Source organism: Balaenoptera acutorostrata, chromosome 11 (genome assembly GCF_949987535.1).
Source record: "Balaenoptera acutorostrata chromosome 11, mBalAcu1.1, whole genome shotgun sequence".
Taxonomy (NCBI): Eukaryota; Metazoa; Chordata; class Mammalia; order Artiodactyla; family Balaenopteridae; genus Balaenoptera; species Balaenoptera acutorostrata.
In genome coordinates this window covers 40,119,351-40,139,396 of record NC_080074.1, presented here as the reverse complement: position 1 = coordinate 40,139,396, position 20,046 = coordinate 40,119,351, and the positions used below count along the sequence as shown (strand labels likewise).

Sequence of the window (20,046 nt, the reverse complement as noted above, 5' to 3'; positions counted from 1 at the left end):
ATTTGGTTTAGTATTACTGTCACATTCAGAAAAGATGTATCTTTTTTTATTTAAAAAAAAATCTAGGAAAGCTTCCTTTATCATAAGTAAATTAAGATTGAAAATAAAGAATATAAATTTTACTTCCTAGATTTAGATAATACTAACAAAAGCAGAAACTGAAAAGAATAAAAACGATTTTTAGTTTTTATTTGTTTTATTTTGATGTAACTATTATATATTTACTTTTGAATTATTTTACTTATGGGAAAAGAATATGCCTGATTAAATTTAACACACGAGTTTTAAGGTAAATAAATCCTTCTTCAATTCTTACACATTTTGGGTTACAAATGACTAACATAAAAATAACACAGGTAGAGCAGAATACACATTCTTCTCTAGCTTGCATGGTATACTAACCAAGATAAACCATATTCTGAGCCAAAAAACACACTTTCACAAATTTAAAAGAACAGAAATCATATAATGTCTGCTCTTAGACCACAAGAGAATTAGACTAGAACCAGTAACAGAAAGATAACTGGAAAGCCCCAAAATAACATGCAGATTAAACAGTGCACTTCTAAATAACACATAGGTCAAAGAAGAAATCTCAAGAGAAATTTTAAAATATTTTGAACAAAACGAAAACGAACCCACAACTTACAACTTGTGGAATGCAGTAAAAGCAGTGCTTAGAGGGAAATTTATAGCAACGAACGCATGTATTAGAAAAGAAGATAGATCTAAAATGAATAATCTAAGTTTCTACCTTAGGAAACTAGAAAAGAAAGAGCAAATTAAATCCAAAGTAAGCAGAATAAAAGAATAACAAGAACCAGAGCAGAAATCAATGAAATTGAAAACAGGAAACCAATACAGAATAATCAATGAAACCAAAAGCGATTTCTTTGAAAATACCAATATAAGCAATAGGCCTCTAGCCAAGCTAACTAAGAAAAAGAGAGGACACAGACAACTAACATCAGAAATGAAAGAGGGACTATCACTAAAGATACCATGGACATTAAAATGATAATAAAGGAATACTGAGAACAACTCTGACCACAAATTTGATAACCTAGATGAAATAGATCAATTCCTTGAAAGATACAATCTGCCAAAACTCACACGAGAAGAAACAAACATCTGAATAGGCCTGTATGTATTAAAGAAATTGAATCAGTAATTAATAACCTTGCAAGACAGAAAGAAAGCACGAGGCTCAGATGGATTCCCTAGTGAATCCCACCAAACATTAAAGGAAGAAATTATACACATTCTCTAAAATCTCTTCCAGAAGATAAAAGCAGAGGGAATATTTCCTAACTCATTTTATGAGGCCAGCATTACCCTAATACCAAAAACAAAGATATCACAAGAAAAGAAAACTAAACACTAAGATGTCTCATGAACATTGATGCAAAAATCCTCAACAAAATATTTGCAAATCAAATTCGAGAATGTATAAAAAGAATTATACACCAAAATCAAGTGGGATTTATTCAAGGCTGGTTCATCAGTTAAAACAAAAAATCAATTAATGTAATCTATCACAGTAACAGGCTAAAGAAAATCACATGATCACACATAAATTCAGAAAAAGAATTTGATAAACTCTAACATCTATTCATGATAAAAACTGGACAAACTAAGCACAGATGGGAACTTCCTTGACTTGATAAAGAATACCTACAAAAAACCTACATCATACGAAATGGTAAGACACTCAAAAGCTTTCCTGCTAAGATCAGGAACAAGGCAAGAATGTCCCCCCCCCCATTCCTTTTCAACATCTTACTGGAAGTCCTAGGTAATGCAATAAGACAAGAAAAGGAAATAAAAGTTATACAGACTGGGAAGGAAGAAATAAAACTGTCTTTGTTCACAAATGATAAGATGGAGAAAATGTGAAAGAATCCACACCAAAAAATTCCTGGAACTAATAAGCAATTATAGCAAGGTTGCAAGATACAAGGTTAACATACAAAAGTCAATCCCTTTCCTACACGCTAGCACTGAACAAGTGGAATTTGAAATTAAAAACACAATACATTTACATTAGCTCTCTCCAAAATGAGATACTTAGGTATAAATCTAACCAAATATGTACAACATCTACGTGAGGAAAACAACAAAACTCGAATGAAAGATACCAAAGAAGAACTAAATAGAGAAATAATCCCTGTTAATGGATAGGAAGAGTCAATATTGGCAAGATGTCACTTCTTCCCAACTTTGATTTCCCACTGATCTACTGGCTCAATGCAAGCCCAATCAAAATCTTAGCAAGTTATTTTGTGGCTATTGACAAACTAATTCTAAAGTTTACATGCAGAGGCAAGATCCAGAATAGCCAACACAATATTAATGAACAATATTGGAGGGCTAACGCTACCCAACTTCAAGACTTACTATAAAGCTACAGTAATCAAGCAGTGCAATACTGGTGAAAGAAGAGACAAATAGAGCAATGGAACAGCAATGGAAGCAGAAAGAGACTCACATAAATAACCCACAAGTCATCTTTGACAAAGGAGCAAAGGCAATACAATGGAACAAAACAGACTTTTCAATAAATGATGCTGGAACAACTGGACATCCGTGTGCAAAAAATGAAAAATAAGACAAAGACCTTATACCCTTCACAAAAGTTACTTCAAAATGGATCACGGACCTAAATGAAAAATACAAAACTACAAAATTTCCTAGAAGATAACTAACATAGGAGAAAATGTATAAGACCCTGGATATGCTGATGACTTCTTAGATAAAACACCAAAGGCACAATCCATGAAAGAAACTGATAGCTGGACTTCATTAAAATTAAAAATTTCTGCTCTGTGGAGTGAAGTAAGTCAGAAAGAGAAAAACAAATATCGTATATTAACACATGTATGTGGAACCTAGAAAAATGGTACAGATGAGCCGGTTTGCAGGGCAGAAGTTGAGACACAGATGTAGAGAACAAACGTATGGACACCAAGGGGGGAAAACCGCGGTGGGGTGGGGATGGTGGTGTGCTGAATTGGGCGATTGGGATTGACATGTATACACTGATGTGTGTAAAATTGATGACTAATAAGAACCTGCAGTATAAAAAAACAAACAAGCAAGCAAAACAACTAATACTAAAATTTCATTGGGTTATTTGTATGGAAATATGTTAATATAAATGTTCCAGACATTACATGAAATTTCTAAAAAAAAAAGGTAATTTTAGAAAAATAAATGGATGACAGTAAACTACAAAAAAACAAAAAAATTCTGCTCTGTGAAAGACAATGTTAAGAGAACAAGAAGACAAGCCAGCCTGGGAGAAAATATTTACAAAAGACATATCTGATAAAGAACTGTTATCCAAAATATACAAAGAATTCTACAACTCAACAATAACAAACCACCCGATTGAAAAATAGGCCAAAGAACTTAATAGACACCTCAGCAAAGAAGGTATACAGATGGCAAATAAGCATATGAGAAGATGCTCCATATCATATATCATCAGGGAAATGCAAACTAAAATGAGATACCACTGTACACATATTAAAATGGCTAAAATCAGGATCAATGCTGGTGAAGATGTGGAGTAACATGAACCCTTATTCACTGCTGGTGGGAATGTAAAATGGTACAGCCACTTCGGCAACAGTTTCGTGGTTTCTTATAAAACTAAATATACTCTTACCACCAATCATGCTCCTTGGTATTGACCTAAAGGAGCTGAAAACATATGTCTACCCAAAAACCTGCATATGGGTGTTTATAGCAGCTTTATTCATAATTGCCAAAACTTGGGAGCAACCACAATGTCCTTTCAAGGTGAATAGACAAACTACAGAAAATGGAATATTATTCAGCACTAAAAAGAAATAAGCTATCAAGCCATGAAATGATATGGAGGAAACTTAAATGCATATTACTAAGTGAAAGAAGCCAATCTGAGAAGGCTATATACCGTATGGTTTCAGTTATATGACACTGTGGAAAAGGCAAAACTATGGAGAGAATAAAAAGATCAGAGAGTAAAATGATACCATAGCGATGGATACATGTCATTATACATTTGTCCAAACTCACAGAATGTACAACACCAAGAGTGAATCATAATGTAAACTATGGACTTTGGGTGGTTATGATGTGTCAGTGTAAGTTCATCAATTGTAACAAATGTGCCTCCCTGTTGAGGAATGTTGATAATGGGGAGGCTATCCATGTGTGGGGACAGGTTTATATGGGAAATCTCTCTACCTTTCCCTCAATTTTGCTCTAAATACTTAAATTAAAAAAAATCACGTACGTACCACAGCACCTGAACTAGTTGATATCCTGTTCTGAAAGGATTCCGCTTATCATGCACTTAGGCATGATGATGACAATGTTAAAATGCAATTCAGGCTTCTAAATATTTACTCTTAAGTTTTATTCTTACCTTGTCATGGATTACTTACAAACAGTTCAAGGACCACACTTTTGAGCAGCATTATGCTAAAGAATGTTTAAACTCAGACTTAAAAGAGGAATAAGAATGTGTAAATATCTAGAAACAAAGAGTACGCGGCCCTTTGAGAAACAGAAAAATCCAATATGGCTAAAGCATGAAAGGTAAATATAGGGGTGATAAGATATGACACTGGAAAAGCAAGCAGGAGACCTGAAAGCTATTTTTTGAAGAATTTCAACTAATGGTCTCCAAATTTATCCATTACATACACATTGGTTTGTATATTTATCTACTATCTTTATAATCGATTTACAATATCATTATATTTGGTTATATATTAAATATTACATATTCATATATACTTTATTATACAAACATATATGTAAATCAAATAATATGATTTACAATATGATATTGTTAAAATATTATCTGTATCACAAAAAATATAACATAAAGGGGTGAACAGAATTTTAAATGTACATCTTTTTTTTTTTTGGCTGCGTTGGGTCTTTGTTGCTACGCGCAGGCTTTCTCTATTTGCAGCGAACGGGGGCTACTCTTCGTTGCGGTGCGCGGGCTTCTCACTGCAGTGGCTTCTCTTGTTGTGGAGCACGGGCTCTAGGCGGGCAGGCTTCAGTAGTTGTGGTGCACAAGCTCAGTAGTTGTGGCTCGCGGGCTCTAGAGGGCAGGCTCAGTAGCTGTGGCACATGGGCTTAGTTGCTCCATGGCATGTGGGATCTTCCCGGACCAGGGATGAAACCCGTGTTCCCTGTGTTGGCAGGCAGATTCTTAACCACTGTGCCACCAGGGAAGTCCCTAAATATACATTTTAATTATTTATGGTACAAATTTTTTTGCTTTCACAAAAATTGACTATAATAATTTTAATGAAAGTATAATTTGAATATGCTTTACTTCTGAGGAACTTATTTTAACTCTTTGTGATATATAGAGATTTGAAGGTGTAGTTCTAAAATGAGCTTGCATATTTGATTTTTAATGTCTGTAACAGCAGAAAGAGATGCCTCACAGTAAGAATTTAAAGTTTTTTAAATTTTCACTTAAAACTCCAAAGCAAGCATCAAAATTTTTTTCTAATTTATAAGAACAGATCTGATTTTATGTATCTTGCCAACTGAACAACCACATGATCACCTTTGTGTTTATATACTTGTTTTTATATTCTCCTTAAATTCCCCCCCGACCTATCCATTTTGTATTAGTTAAACAACATAATAATTCATAAATCCATCTAACCATTCAAATTGCACTACTGTGCAACATTTAGAAAGTGAACAAAGCACACTTTCCTCAGGGTACCTCAAATACTAAATAATCATCTGATACATAGAACAAGGGAGTAAATAACAAGTACACAGTGCTAGCTATTAAGTATACAGTGGGCCCTACGAATCTGTGGGTTCCACATCCAGACTGAACCAACCCACATCGAAAATATTAAGGGGGGAAAAAATGCTAGAAATTTCCAAAAAGCCAAACTTATATTTATATAGCACTCACATTGTATTAGGTACTATAAGCACTCTAGAGATAATTTAAGTATACAGGAGGATGTGAATAGATTATATACAAATACACCATTTTATATAAGGGACTTGAGCATCCACAGATTTTGGTATCCTCAGGGTAGGGACCCAATCCCCCCTCCGTGAATATCAAGGGATGACTGTAAATGTCTTACTGTCTTTTAGATTAAAAGGTAAATATAAACAGAAGATCTAACATTTTCCTCCTGCATCCTAACATTATCTTGTGTATCACCCTGCCATGGAGACCAGTTTAGACTCATTTAAAGGTAATAGGAAGTCATTAAAGCAGGGAAAGTGACAGAATCATTTTAATAAAATGCACTGGAAATGAGCAAAACTGAAGGCAGCGAGACCAGTTTGAAGGGTATTGTAATCATCTACGTAAGAGACGATGGTGTCCCTGCACTTCCCTGGTGGCGCAGTGGTTGAGAATCTGCCTGCCAATGCAGGGGACACGGGTTCGGGCCCTGGTCTGGGAAGATCCCACATGCCGCGGAGCAAATGGGCCCGTGGGCCACAATTGCTGAGCCTGCGCGTCTGGAGCCTGTGCTCCGCAACGAGAGAGGCCACGTGGTGAGAGGCCCGCGCATCGCGATGAGGAGTGGCCCCCGCTTGCCGCAACTAGAGAGAGCCCTCACACAGAAACAAAGACACAACACAGCCATAAATAAATAAATAAATTTAAAAAAAAAAAGAGCATTAGAATCACTTTAAAGGACCTCTTTTCACTTAAAAAGAAGTCCACTTATCTGCATCAACCACAGATTATTCAAGTAGAAACCACAACGCTGACAACTACAAATGAAAACCTAAAAATGTGGATATCCCTTAATATGTTTGTGTTTGCTTGATGTACAAGCTTAAAACAGCATTTCAAAAAGTTTAACCTATTAACAATTTTAAAAATCCTTCATATTAGGCCTGTCAATACACAAGTGATAATATCATACAAACTCAAAACAAGGAATAATTATTACTGAAAAACATAATCAGTGATTTATCCCCATTAGGTATTAGGTCTGTAAAGAACACTGTCCTAATTGTGAATAACTGTGTTATGTGTTAACTTGATCTTATTACCAAATTTAGCTCTGTTTATTTTAAAAACAGAAATGTTTTTAACCTATTTTTGAGGGCTGGATATGTACAGCGCAAAATACCCAGAATAAAAGATTGTTTTATTAACTCCAAAAAGATTTTAACGTTCTATTCAGGAATGTTAACACAAATCTCTAACCAATACAATTCCAAAAAGAATCCCCCTCTGCCCTTAGCTACAAAGTATTAACCATAATGTTCAGAAAAGGAAAAAGAATAAACAGCATCATCAAAGATAAATACCACCATTTACCGAAATTTTCCCCCTCTGGGAATTTTCATATTTTCTGTGGAAAGACTAGAAGGTGTTGTGCTGGGGGATAAAACCATCACGAGAACAAGATTGGCAGCATTATGAGATTACAGCTAGAGGAATTTTCCACTAAAATAGATATTTTAAACCTTAGCAATTAGAAGAAATACAAGACCCATGAGTAAAATCCTAGTTTTAGAATGGATACCAAATATTTAGAAGTATTAGGTAAGTTGTGAAATTATTAAATAACCAAGAAGTACATGATTGGTCTCCATATTTTTAATGTTTCACTACCTTATTCAATTCCACCACCACTGTCCCAAACAGCCCCTCACTCTGTGTAGGTCTTCTCTCTCTTCTCCCTTTAAACACACACACACACACACACACACACACACACACACACACACACACACGGCAACAACTAAAGACCAAAATCATCTCTCAGACTCTTTATTAAAATTGTGATACATATTCATTGTGGGAAACAGATAACATGAATCAATACCTCCAGTAACTCCACCAACCCAGAGATAACGGCTGTTATGTTCTACAATATATTAGTAGTTCATAACCGTTTTGGATTGCAGATCTCTTTGAAAATCTGATGAAAAATATAGCTCTTCTCCCAGATAACCATGATATTCTTTTACATAGAATTTTAGCAGCTCATCAATAGAGTTCAAGTTAAGAACGCTTATATATATTATGATAGACGTTGTTTTGTATCATACTCTTTGTAATATGCTTTCCCTCTCTCCATTTAACATAAATAGGTAATAATTTTCCTATAATTATTAATTCCTATAATTAATGGTTTTCTAAAGAATCAGTTTAATGCCTGTATTGTAACTTTATATTAATATGCTATAGCTTATAACCTATCTCATTGTTAGAAATTTAAGTTTCTCCAGTTAGCAGCTATCATACATGTTCATTTCTGGTATGTTAAGTATAATGAATTATCCTAAAGAGATCACTATAAACTTAACCAAGTAAACATTCTACTAAGAAAATTACACATTGGGGGGAAAAAACCCCAAAAATACATGACCACTGATCCATCTTTCTTAAACCTTGAGTTTCAGAAATTTCATGACCCCCCCCCAAATAATTATCCAAAGTTATTTAAACATGTTTTTAAAAGGAGTTCAGTGAATATGTTAAGAGACGTTCTAGGTAAACAGGAGTTGATTCAATAAAATAGAGCTTAACTACAGTGACTGCTTAACAAACTCAATGCTTAAAAAGTACATCCTTGATATCTGTAAGAAAAAATTTAATATTTAATCCATAATTTACAAGAGCACACAAACTAGTCTTGTGGGTGGCTTGTACCCTCTAATGACTTTTTAAGTTTGTCTAGTCATATATGTATCATATGTTATTTGGTTTGCTGAAAATATTTTCTAACATATAATGCCAAATTTCTATCCTTTAGCCCATTCCTCCTTTTTTCACCCCCATTAATCAGCAGACACCCTCTCCAAAAAACATACATTCTCCAGTCTTCGCTGCAACTTGCTGACAGATTAATGAAAGTAATGAACTGTTGATATACAATATAACAAATTCCTCTAGATAAGGAATTGATAATTTCAGATCTAGATTTTGTGTTTGTTTTTATTTGGTGTGTGTTCAACTACGAGTTGCTATGAGTCCATGAATAATGACTAGAAACTTAAAAAAAATTTTTTTGTTGTTTGTTTTATAACAGTATTAAACATGGCTAAACCTTTGAGAGCTGAAAAGTAACAAACCATGTGCTTTAGGTTATGAAAATAATAGAAGTAACAAGTATATGAACAGGTCACAAGTAAAATAATGGTCTAAAAATGGGTGGGATGGGGAGGGGAGGGAGATCCAAGAGGGAGGGCATATATGTATACATATAGCTGATTAACTTCACTGTACAGCAGAAACTTACACAACATTGTAAAGCAATTATACTCCAATAAAAAAAAGCTTAAAAATAAAAACATACACCATGTGAAATCAATTTTCTACCTAATTTAACACAATATGTAAATAAAGCTTTTTTTTTTTTTTTGTAAATAAAGCTTTTGATGAGGATTTGTAAGAAAGTTATTCCCCTAATGATTCTAACTAAAGAATGCAAATCTGAAAAGTGCCAATTATAATTTAAGGTTTATAATTTAATAAGGATTAAATATGTATGAATGATACAGCAAACTTGATAAGTTACTGAAGTTTATTTTTATTCCCCAAACCAAAAACTGATGATGATAACTCTTCTGGTTTGAAAATGTAGCCTGGAAATAGGCCAAATCAAAGCTATTTGATTGGCAATGCTTGCTAGCAAAAGAAAAAAGATTCTTTCCAGTTTAAACTATTCATGTTAAGTAAAAATTACCAAGCACAAGTTTCATTATATCTACATCAAAATTACTCAGAAATGAAAATAAAAGCAGCAGCAGTGGCAAACATATCAGAACTACTTAGTCAATTGTTGATTACCTTGGCCTTCTTATCTCTTTTAAAAGGTAAACACTGGGACTTCCCTGGTGCCGCAGTGGTTAAGAATCCACGTGCCAATGCAGGGGACACGGGTTCGAGCCCTGGTCTAGGAAGATCCCACATGCCATGGAGCAACTAAGCCCTTGCACCACAACTACTGAAGCCCACGCACCTAGAGCCCATGCTCTGCAACAAGAGAAGCCACCGCAATGAGAAGCCCACGCACCACAACAAAGACCCAACGCAGCCAAAAATAAATAAATAAATTTATTTAAAAGAAAGTTAAACATTGAATTTTATCTATATAATAACTTAGTATTAAAATTAGAGCTCTTCTTAATCAATGTTTTATTTTAGATGAATTATAATAACCACAACTTTTAACCAAATATTTTAAACTTTAACATAAAAGTAAGGGAAGACACAGGTTTTTTATGTATAAATCTAGGTAGATTGTCTTGTGCAAGCATGCGGGTTCTGGAGTCAGGTTGCCCAAGTTAAAATCCAGACTCTTCTGTTCACTAGCTTCGTAACCACAGTGAAATGATTCTACCTCTTTATCCCACTTCCCTCACCTACAAAATGGAAGTAAATATTATACCTACAGTACCTACTTTACAAGATAACTTTGAGAATTGAATGAGATCTCTATGTAAAGCTTCTTGGACATTATAAGCACTTGATAAGATTTACCATTATTCCATAATTATTAGCACAAGCATGACCACACCTTCTGCAACCTTCATGGCTTCAACAGGGACAGAAGCTAATATATCTCAGTCATCTCCGTTAAACAACTTATACTTAATTGTGATTTTCCTCCTATACATGTGCACACACACTCAAACACATTTTCTGATAAAAGCATTACTCCTTGTGTATAGCTGGTGCTATGGACTTGCTAGGGTCTGAATGCCTGTGTCCCCCCCAAAATTCGGTTGAAATCCTAACGTCCAATGTAAGGGTAATAGGAGGTGAGGCTTTGGGAGGTGCCTAGGTCACAAAGGTGGAGTCCTCATGAATGGAGTTAGTGCTCTTATAAAAGAAATCCCACAGAGCTCTCTAGCCCCTTCCACCATGTGAGGACACAGTGAGAAGCTGTTAGTCTGCAACTGGCAAGAGGGCCTTCACCAACCAGAACCTGACCCTGCTGGCACTCTGATCTCTGACTTCCAGGCTCCAGAACTGTGAGAAATAAATTTCTGTTGTCTGTGATATTTTGTTATAGTGGCCTGAATGAACTAAGATCAGAATGAATTGGATACTCCCAGAATTCATATGCTGAAAGCACTAACCCCGACGTGATGGTATATTTGGAAGCAGAGCATTTGGGAGGTAATCAGGTTTAGATGAGGTCATGAGGGTGGGGCCCTCATGATGGGATTAGTGTCTTTATCAAAAGAGACACCAGGGAAGCCACCCCTTCTCTCTCCACCATTTGAGGACTCAGTAAGAAGGCAACTCTCTGCAAGTCAGGAAGAGAACCCTCATCAGAACCAGACCACGCTGACTCTCTGATCTTGGACTTTACAGCCTCCAGAACTGTAAGAAAATAAATTTCTGCTCTAGCCATCCTGTCTATGGTATTTTGTTATGGTATCCCAAGCTGACTAATACAGATGGTATATCTGTATTTTCCGTGTTTAAATACACAAGGGAAAATGACTCAGTTTTTCTTTTGCTAAGTTCATCAAACCCTTACAAATTCATGGTGTGCGCAGTGTTCAAAGACTGCAGACTATGTCAGAATAAGTCGTGGTCAGAAAGACATTACACTCCTGCCTACGATGTAATTTCTTTTTAAGAGCACAATATTAAGGTTTCTTATTTTTCAAACAGCTGCTTGAAACAGTTCTAGTTAGTTAAGCCATGGTCAGGAAGACATTACACTTATGTCTACAATATGTTGTTAGTCATAACTTAAGGATTCTTACCTTTTGTATCTGCCTGAAACTGTTCTAGATGGCTCCTGTAAAGTAAAAAAAAATGACATATCAGTTTGGGTATGTGTATAAGCACACAATTCCGTATTACATAAAACTATTGATAGAGAATATTGGAACAATTACCATTGCTTTTTAAAAAATAATTCTTTTATAGATTTATTTATTTTTACTTATTTATCTTTGGCTGCATTGGGTCTTTGTTGCTGCTCGCGGGCTTTCTCTAGTTGCAGCAAGTGGGGGCTACCCTTTGTTGTGGTGTGCAGGCTTCTCATTGCAGTGGCTTCTCTTGTTGTGGAGCACGGGCTCTAGGCGCACGGGCTTCAATAGTTGTGGCACGCAGGCTCAGTAGTTGTGGCTTGCGGGCTCTATAGCGCAGGCTCAATAGCTGTGGCACACAGGCTTAGGTGCACCGTGGCATGTGGGATCTTCCCGGACCAGGGCTCAAACCCGTGTCCCCCTCATTAGCAGGAGGATTCTTAACCACTGCGGCACCAGGGAAGTCCTTTAAAACTATTTTTGAAACCACAGTAACTAGATTTAAATGTTTAATCACTGGTTATTTAGATAAAGCAGAAAGAAATACTAAGGTTATGTATATGCACTCAAAGTACATTTTACTGAATGTAGATAATAATGATTTCATATGGAACTTTTCCCCTTAAGTTTCACAAACAGTACTCCAACTAACATTTTATCAAGGTTTTCTTTCATAAAAGTCCCTAATCTTATGCTATATGAACTAAAACTTAAGGCACAGACTTTAAATGATATCTGTCTAAATATGCATTAGAAAAAATGCTAATAATGCCTTAAGTTCCAAAACATAACACCTCTCTCACTTTGGTTATAACTGAAATATTTCAAAACATGACATCAGCTTGATTATCCAGACTATCTCTTGCTGCAATGAAATAAGCAAAATTGCTAAATAAGAATAGCCCTTGTTGCATTTACTGATTTGTGGGTAACTAACTGATATATTGATTGTAATGGTAGAAACAACCTGGCAATAAATAATATTTCTGAGGCTTAAAGTAGGCATTTTCCCCTAACATGGTAAAACTTAAGACTAATACACATTTAGAGTAGAATTACTCTACTCTAAATAAACACAGAAAGGTGAAATGGAGGATGTTTTCAGCAACACTACACTGTCGTGGCATTATACTAATGTTATACTTTGACCCAACTATAAATGACTTAAAGTCAGTTATCAGGTAAGTTTCCATTTAAGTATACTAATAAGTTGTATAATATCTGTTTTCTACGTTTCTCACAGCTTTTTTTTTTAAACAACTAGTCACTTATAACATATCTCAAGTTTTACGGTATTTTCTCTACAGCTAGTTTGGTGCAACTGATCAAATTACAACTCGGACATACTTGATGAAATTATTCCATGCTCATGTCCAAGATGTAAAACAATTAGATTTAAGCCTATTTCTGTATAACTAATATTCAAGAGCTAAGATTCTAAAGCAGACCAACAACTCTTAAGCTTATTATTTATTGGTTAGATTTGAATATGCTTTTTATTAGACAACACTTAAGCTTACTGTTTATTGGTCAGATTTGAATATAGTTTTTATTAGATTATACGTTTTGTAACTAAATGTTATTTCACAGTGACTCTAGTAATCAAATTCTATTGCTTAGGGACTTCCCTGGTGGTGCAGTGGTTGGGAATCTGCCTGCCAATGCAGGGGACACAGGTTCAAGCCCTGGTCCAGGAAGATGCCACATGCCGCAGAGCAACTAAGCCCGTGTGCCACAACTACTAAGCCTGCGCTCTAGAGCCTGCAAGCCACAACTACTGAGCCTGCGTACCACAACTACTGAAGCCCGCACACCTAGAGCCCGTGCTCCACAACAAGAGAAGCCACTGCAATGAGAAGGCCGTACACCACAACTAAGAGTAGTCCCCGCTCACCACAACTAGAGAAAGCCTGCGCGCAGCAACAAAGACCCAATGCAGACAAAAATAAATAAATAAAAAATAAATTTATATATATAAAAAAATTCCATGGCTTAACAATGGAATGTGCCCCAAATTGGATAGACTATATTAATATTAGCAGAGATTGGGAGGGGTGGTAGCCTGCTTCTCATGTGTATTCAAGACTCACATTTACAGATGGAATTTAAAGTGATCTCCATGCCCTGCCAAAAAGAGGAAACTGAAATGTTAGATAGAAAAAAAAAATCAGCCCCTATTGTGCAGTAAAAGAGTCCCTTATAACTTTAAGGAGGAAAATTCTTGATGTTTCTATACATTAATACAAAATTCTATACAAATATAAACCTTAGATTTGTTAACTAGAAGCCCTCTATATTTCTGTGACCACAAAGATTTCCAAGCAAAGAGTGATAACTTCATAATTACTATAACTGTTAAAGTTGAAAATTCCATTCTAAATGTGGGGCGGGGGGGAGAAGAAATACCTTCAGTATCACTGAAATTGCTTGTAAAAAATACAAATGCTAAGACTATATTGGTCTTAAAAGTTTCAAAGACTATGTAATTAGACCTTCCAATAACCCTAAAGTTTATTATACAACTGATTTAAAATATACTTTTCCTGAAATAATCTTTCTTGTAATGGGATGGTTTATATTACAAAAGGGAGGGGGAAAGACCTATGTAGAGCTTAGAAAATGTTGGCAAAGCACGAACTGTTTTATGAGTTTAACTAAAACATTCTGCTTCATTCAAGCTTAGAATGGTCAATAAGGAAATTCCACAAACATTGTCTTTACAGGTGCAGTGGCAGATCAGAACTTGTAAAGTATAAACGAATATAAAAGCATATGTGAAATAAGATCAGACAAATACAGGCCCAGTAGAATATAGTAAAATAATACTGAAGTTATTCAAATAAACTTGAATAACTTCAGTATAGCCCTCGGTAAACTATGGTATACCATGGTAACTGGCCCTCAGGACTAACTTTAAAATACCTATACTGGTATACATAATGTACTAAGATACAATGTTGAAGATGAATGCAGAACAGAATATCTGTAATGTACAATTGATAAAATAACTTTAAAAATGAGAATAAAATAAGAACATTATCAAATTAACAAAGATTTTAAAAGGAAAAACTAAATAATAACCAATATTTGTAACTATAAGTGAAGTATAACCTTTAAAAATTGTGAATCACTATATTGTATACCTGTAACTTGTATAATATTGTATAGCAACTGTACTTCAATTAAAAAAACAAAAAAAAAAGGAAAAGCTCATTATTCCCCACCTTTCCTGAACAACTTAGTCCTAAAGGCATTAGGTGGGGCAGAGCAAGGTAGGGAGGAAACAAGGTGGCCCCAACCAGGGTTTCAGAATACCAGAACACTCCATGAAGAAGAGCTGTTAGGCAAAGAGAATCAGAGTCCAAGAAAACTGAGGACAGCATCCATACAGCAGGGGGACTTAGCCTGGCATGAGAAATCAGAGCCTGAGCAGAATGAGGAGGGGTCTACAAAGCATGAAAGGGAAGTCAGGTTATCAGGCCTGAGGCAAGGTCAGAAAGGGAGTCCCGTGAAGGGATACTGAGAGCCCCAAGCAGGGTGTGATGGTCATCCATTCATGAGGGGGGCCCAAAATGGGGATTTAGAGCCCCAGAAGGGTAAAGAAGGTGCTCCCTCAAAAAGGCAGCCTGGCATGGAGAATTCACAGCCCTTGCAAGGTGTGGAGAGCATCTCTGTAGGGGATGACCAGGGCTGATGTGCCGGAGCCCAAATAGGATGAAGAGAGTGTCCACAGAGTGGCAGCCTGGCCTGGAGGCGTCAAAACCTAATCAGGTGACAAGGGGTCCCCATGGAGGAGTAATCCAGCATGAGGTCTCAGTCTGAGCAGGAACAAAGGAAGACCCTAGGGAAGAGCAGCCTGTCACAGGGTGGAGAAGCTAAGCGGGGTAAGGAGGGAATCCACAGAGGGGGTGAACTGGTGTGAGGAGTCACAACTCAAGCAGGGTAAAGAGGGCGTCCTGCAGCTTCACGAGGGATGCCCAAGCCTGAAGAAAGAGAAGAGAGTGCTCACGCACAGGGTAAAGGCAGCGCATGACGTCAGAACCCACTCGCGGTGAGGGGGGCGTAAGTGTGGGCAAGGAGTGGCAATGGGAGATAGGCTACATATAGGGGAATTGACGTAATAAGAAAACACATTAAGAATAACGGGAAAGAGGTTCCTCAGTGTCACAAAAGGGAGTTACAAATACTAGATTTAAGCCTTGTGATATTAGATTAGAATTGGCCATGTTGGTATAAATTAGTTTCAGGATCTACATAGATAGATGTAGTTAGCTAGGTAGGTAGGCAGGCAGCAGACAAACAGATATGTATACGCGTGCATGTACATATAGACACACACAGTAGGTCTGTACATAGAGCGGGACTACGAATGGTGACATCTCAATAACATGAACATAACTACAGCCCAGACCTCTGCTTCACAATATCATTTTCCAGTAACAGGAATCAGGGCTCCTTAGAGAAAGAGCTGCTAGCTTCCAAGACTGGAGTAAGAAGCTAAAGATGAGTCTGCATTATCTTATGACGCCAGAAAACAAAGAAGTATTCCAAGAATGATGGAGACGTAGCAAAGGATACAAAAGGTTAAAGGGGCTCCCACTGGCCAAATTTGGGATAATGTGACTATTAAAATAAATAATGATGGTGTGGTAGGCAGAATAATGACCCTCAAAAGATGTTCACATTCTAATCTTCAAATATATTAGGTTACATGGCAAAGGGAAATTAAGGTTGCTAATAAATGCCACTAAATAGGGAGATTATACTGGGTTATCTGATGGGCCCAACGTAATCACAAGGGTCACTGAAAGTGGAAGAAAGAGGCAGAAGAAGGTCAGAGGGAGATATGGCAAAGAAGAAAGGTCACAATGCTGACTCTGAAGGAGGAAGAGGGACAAGGAATACAGGTAGCCGCTAGGAGCTGGAAAAGGCAAGGAAACTGATTCTCCCCTACAGCCTCCAGAAAGGAATGCAGCCCTGATTTTAGCCTTTGATTTCAGTCCATGATTTTATTAGTCCAATGAGACTTCCAACTTACAGAACTGTAAGTTGATAATTTTGTGTCATTTTAAGACACCAAATTTGTGGTAATTTGTTATAGCAGCAATAGAAAACTAATACAGATGGTAAGTAAAACCCATCAGATAAAATAGGTAATAGTGAGTTGATACAGATATACAGATATAAATAGATGATAGATAAATGGATAGAGATAAATAGAAAGTTTGACGGAGATTAAGATATCTACATGGTTCAAAGCACTTATCCACAAAATACTTATTAAGAAGGCACAGTGAAGCCTGGCAAATACCACCTTCATCACATGACCAAAGTGACCATCATCAGCAATGGAACAAATTAAAATCATGTGTCACCTGACAGGATACACAGTGAGAAAAACATAACACCAATTCTGTGATATTCCTGACAAAGATATACAACCTGAATCTAATTATACGTAAATATTAGATAACCCAAATTGAAGGTCACATCACAAAATAAATGACCTATAAATCTTAAAAAGTGTTAACATTAAGAAAGTTAAGGAAAGAAGGTATCAGATTGAAGGAAACTAAAGAGATATAGTGACTAAATAGAACATGTGATTCTGAATTAGACCCTCTTGCTATAATTTAGGACATGATTGGGACAACTGGCAAAACTTGATGATGGCTGAATATGTTAGATGGTAAAAGAATGTGTCAATTTTAATTTCCTATTTTTAAGAGCTGTGTTGTGGTTATGTAGGAGATCTTGTTTGTAGAAAACACAGAGTGTAGTATTGGGGTTAATAGGGCATCAAGTTAGCAACTTACTCTCAAACATTTTAAGGGAAAAAAATTCTCTGTACAGTACTTGCAACTTTTCAGTAAACTTGAGATTGTATTAAAAGGCAAATCAATAAATAATCAAAGAAAGGAGAAAAATAAAACTCATAAATGTCCTCTCACAAAACGACATTGTTTACATAAACTGATAGACTTTTCTTCATAAGTAATTTAGGCAATATGTATCAGAAATTTTTTAAATCTTTAAAATGCATTATGGGGAATTCCCTGGCGGTCCAGTGGTTAGGACTCTGTGCTTTCACTGCAGGGGGCACGGGTTCGATCCCTGGGGGAACTAAGATTCCACAAGCTGCAAGATGCGGCCAAAATATAAATAAATAAAAATTTTTTAAATGCGTTACGGCTTTTGGCCCAGTAAGTTCATCTCTGGTAATCTGGCCAAAGAAAATAATTCAAAACACAAAAAGCTTAATCTCCACAGATGTCAATTCCAGTATGACTTACAATAGTAAAAAAGTTTAACCCCTGAGGATTTCTATTAATGGGAAATTTGTGTAACCTATTATACACATTAACAAAGAAAATTCTATACCACTGAAAATAATACACAAAGAGCTTTGAATAACATGAAAAAAAATGTTCATGCTATAACACCTACGAAGAGAATTTTGGCAATACCATCAAAATTACAAATGCACATTCCTTTTCACCCAGAAATTCTAGTGCTAGGGTTTTATCCTACTGATTTACACACACATATGCAAAAGAACATATATTGAAAGGTTTTCACCACCACATTGTTTGTAAAAGCAAAAAATTATATATAACCTAAATGACCATCAATAGAAATTAGTTAGAAAAATTATGATACATATATAAAATAGAATATTCTGTGTTTACAAAAAAATAATAGGGAAGCTCTTTATGTACTCCACAATATTAAATGAAAAGAACAGGATGCAAAACAGTGTGCTAAAAATTAGTGAATATATATATAGACATATATATACACACATATAGACATAAATTTGTTTATGGACTACCTCGAGAAGGATCTAGAAGGATGTGCAAGAAAAGAAAGCACTAGTTGCCTCCAAAGAAGGTAACCAGGTAGCTGAGGAAGACTTTTTACCATACACCTTCTTATGCTTTTTGCATTTTTCAGCATGTGACTGTATGCTTCTTTTAAAATTAATTAAGCCTAAAGTTTAAAATTTAATAAAACAGTTCATAAAAATACATAAGGAGACCAAACTAGATAATTTCCCCTGTCTTTTATATTTTCATTTTTTTCAAATTTTCTAACTGATCATGTATTATTTAATCAGCGAATTAATATATTACTTTAAAAACTGGCATATTATCTAGGAAAAAAACATGGTTAAAACTGTGTAAAATCATAGCTAAAAATATAAGAAGAAAATATAAAGGCTCATTTTTTATTACCACTACTCCATATTATTTGAAAAATGCCAAACAGAAACTTAAAACACTCTAACCTTTCACAGAGCTTACTGTTATGCCAAATTCATGTTCCCATTTCATTCTTCATTTTAAAAAATTTGTTTAACTGATTCACATACATAATGCTGAGAAACAAAATCTCTGTCCTATTCAAAAAAAGCCTTAGAACAACCAATGATGCCAATATTTTCTCTCTTTTTGTTGTTTTTGAAGTTGGAGTTATAAATAAAATCTATATCTTATCTGAGTAATAGAATATGTGAGTTTAGGTAGTAACTCAGAGAGAGGTCAACTATGTAGACAGAAAAGTTCCTGTTCCCATTCCAACTTCAATGTGGCAATTTGGGATCCACAGGAGAGTTTTTGCCTCACTTTCATCCTAAGCACATAGCCTGGAATATACATACTTAAAGCCAAGATCATCAGTGAGTTACATCCTAATTGCTAATGAAACAAACAAATAAACAAAAATGAGAGAAATGAAGGGCGGACCTAGGAAGAGATGAGAAAAGCTACAGGAAAGAAGATAACCTGGATAAGGCAGAAAGCTCCTCAGAGAGCCCGGATCAGCAGAGACTGCTACATATCTGGGTGTAAACTTGGAAATAAACTAAACACTAGGCTCCTCAGCTTTGACTGGGAAAGGAACAGAAAGAAATCAGCCCTCTTTCCAAAAGCTGCTGCCTGATGTTAAGTGACAGACCAAGAACTGAAACCAGTTCTAGACTCAATCAAAATGCTATATTGTCTATATCCCAATAAATTAAGCCTATTTCTTCACCTGGAATAGGCACAGATTTAATTTCAACTTTGCTGTAATACACAAAAACAAAGGATACAAAGATACTTTAGATTATGAGCAGTCACAGAGGTGCTGAGAGAAGCACTGCTGGTTAGCTTACACTATGTTATAATAGGGTATTCTAGCAGTAGCAACTGCAGTAAGGGCACAGACAAACCCACATTACCATTCTTCACATCAATGTACCTGCCTCAAAGAGCA

At 35.8% G+C, this 20,046-nt stretch overlaps 1 protein-coding gene across 3 annotated transcripts in view; it reads right to left on the bottom strand.

Annotated features, from left to right (window-relative positions):
* The window catches only part of PAWR (pro-apoptotic WT1 regulator), a 105,693-nt gene that overhangs the window by 12,763 nt on the left and 72,884 nt on the right, over positions 1–20,046 (bottom strand). For all 3 annotated transcript variants that reach the window (XM_057556717.1, XM_057556716.1, XM_057556718.1), the window contains one exon: positions 11,743–11,777. In XM_057556717.1, coding sequence (XP_057412700.1) covers positions 11,743–11,777 — 35 coding nt within the window. The remainder of the gene's footprint in view (positions 1–11,742; positions 11,778–20,046) is intronic.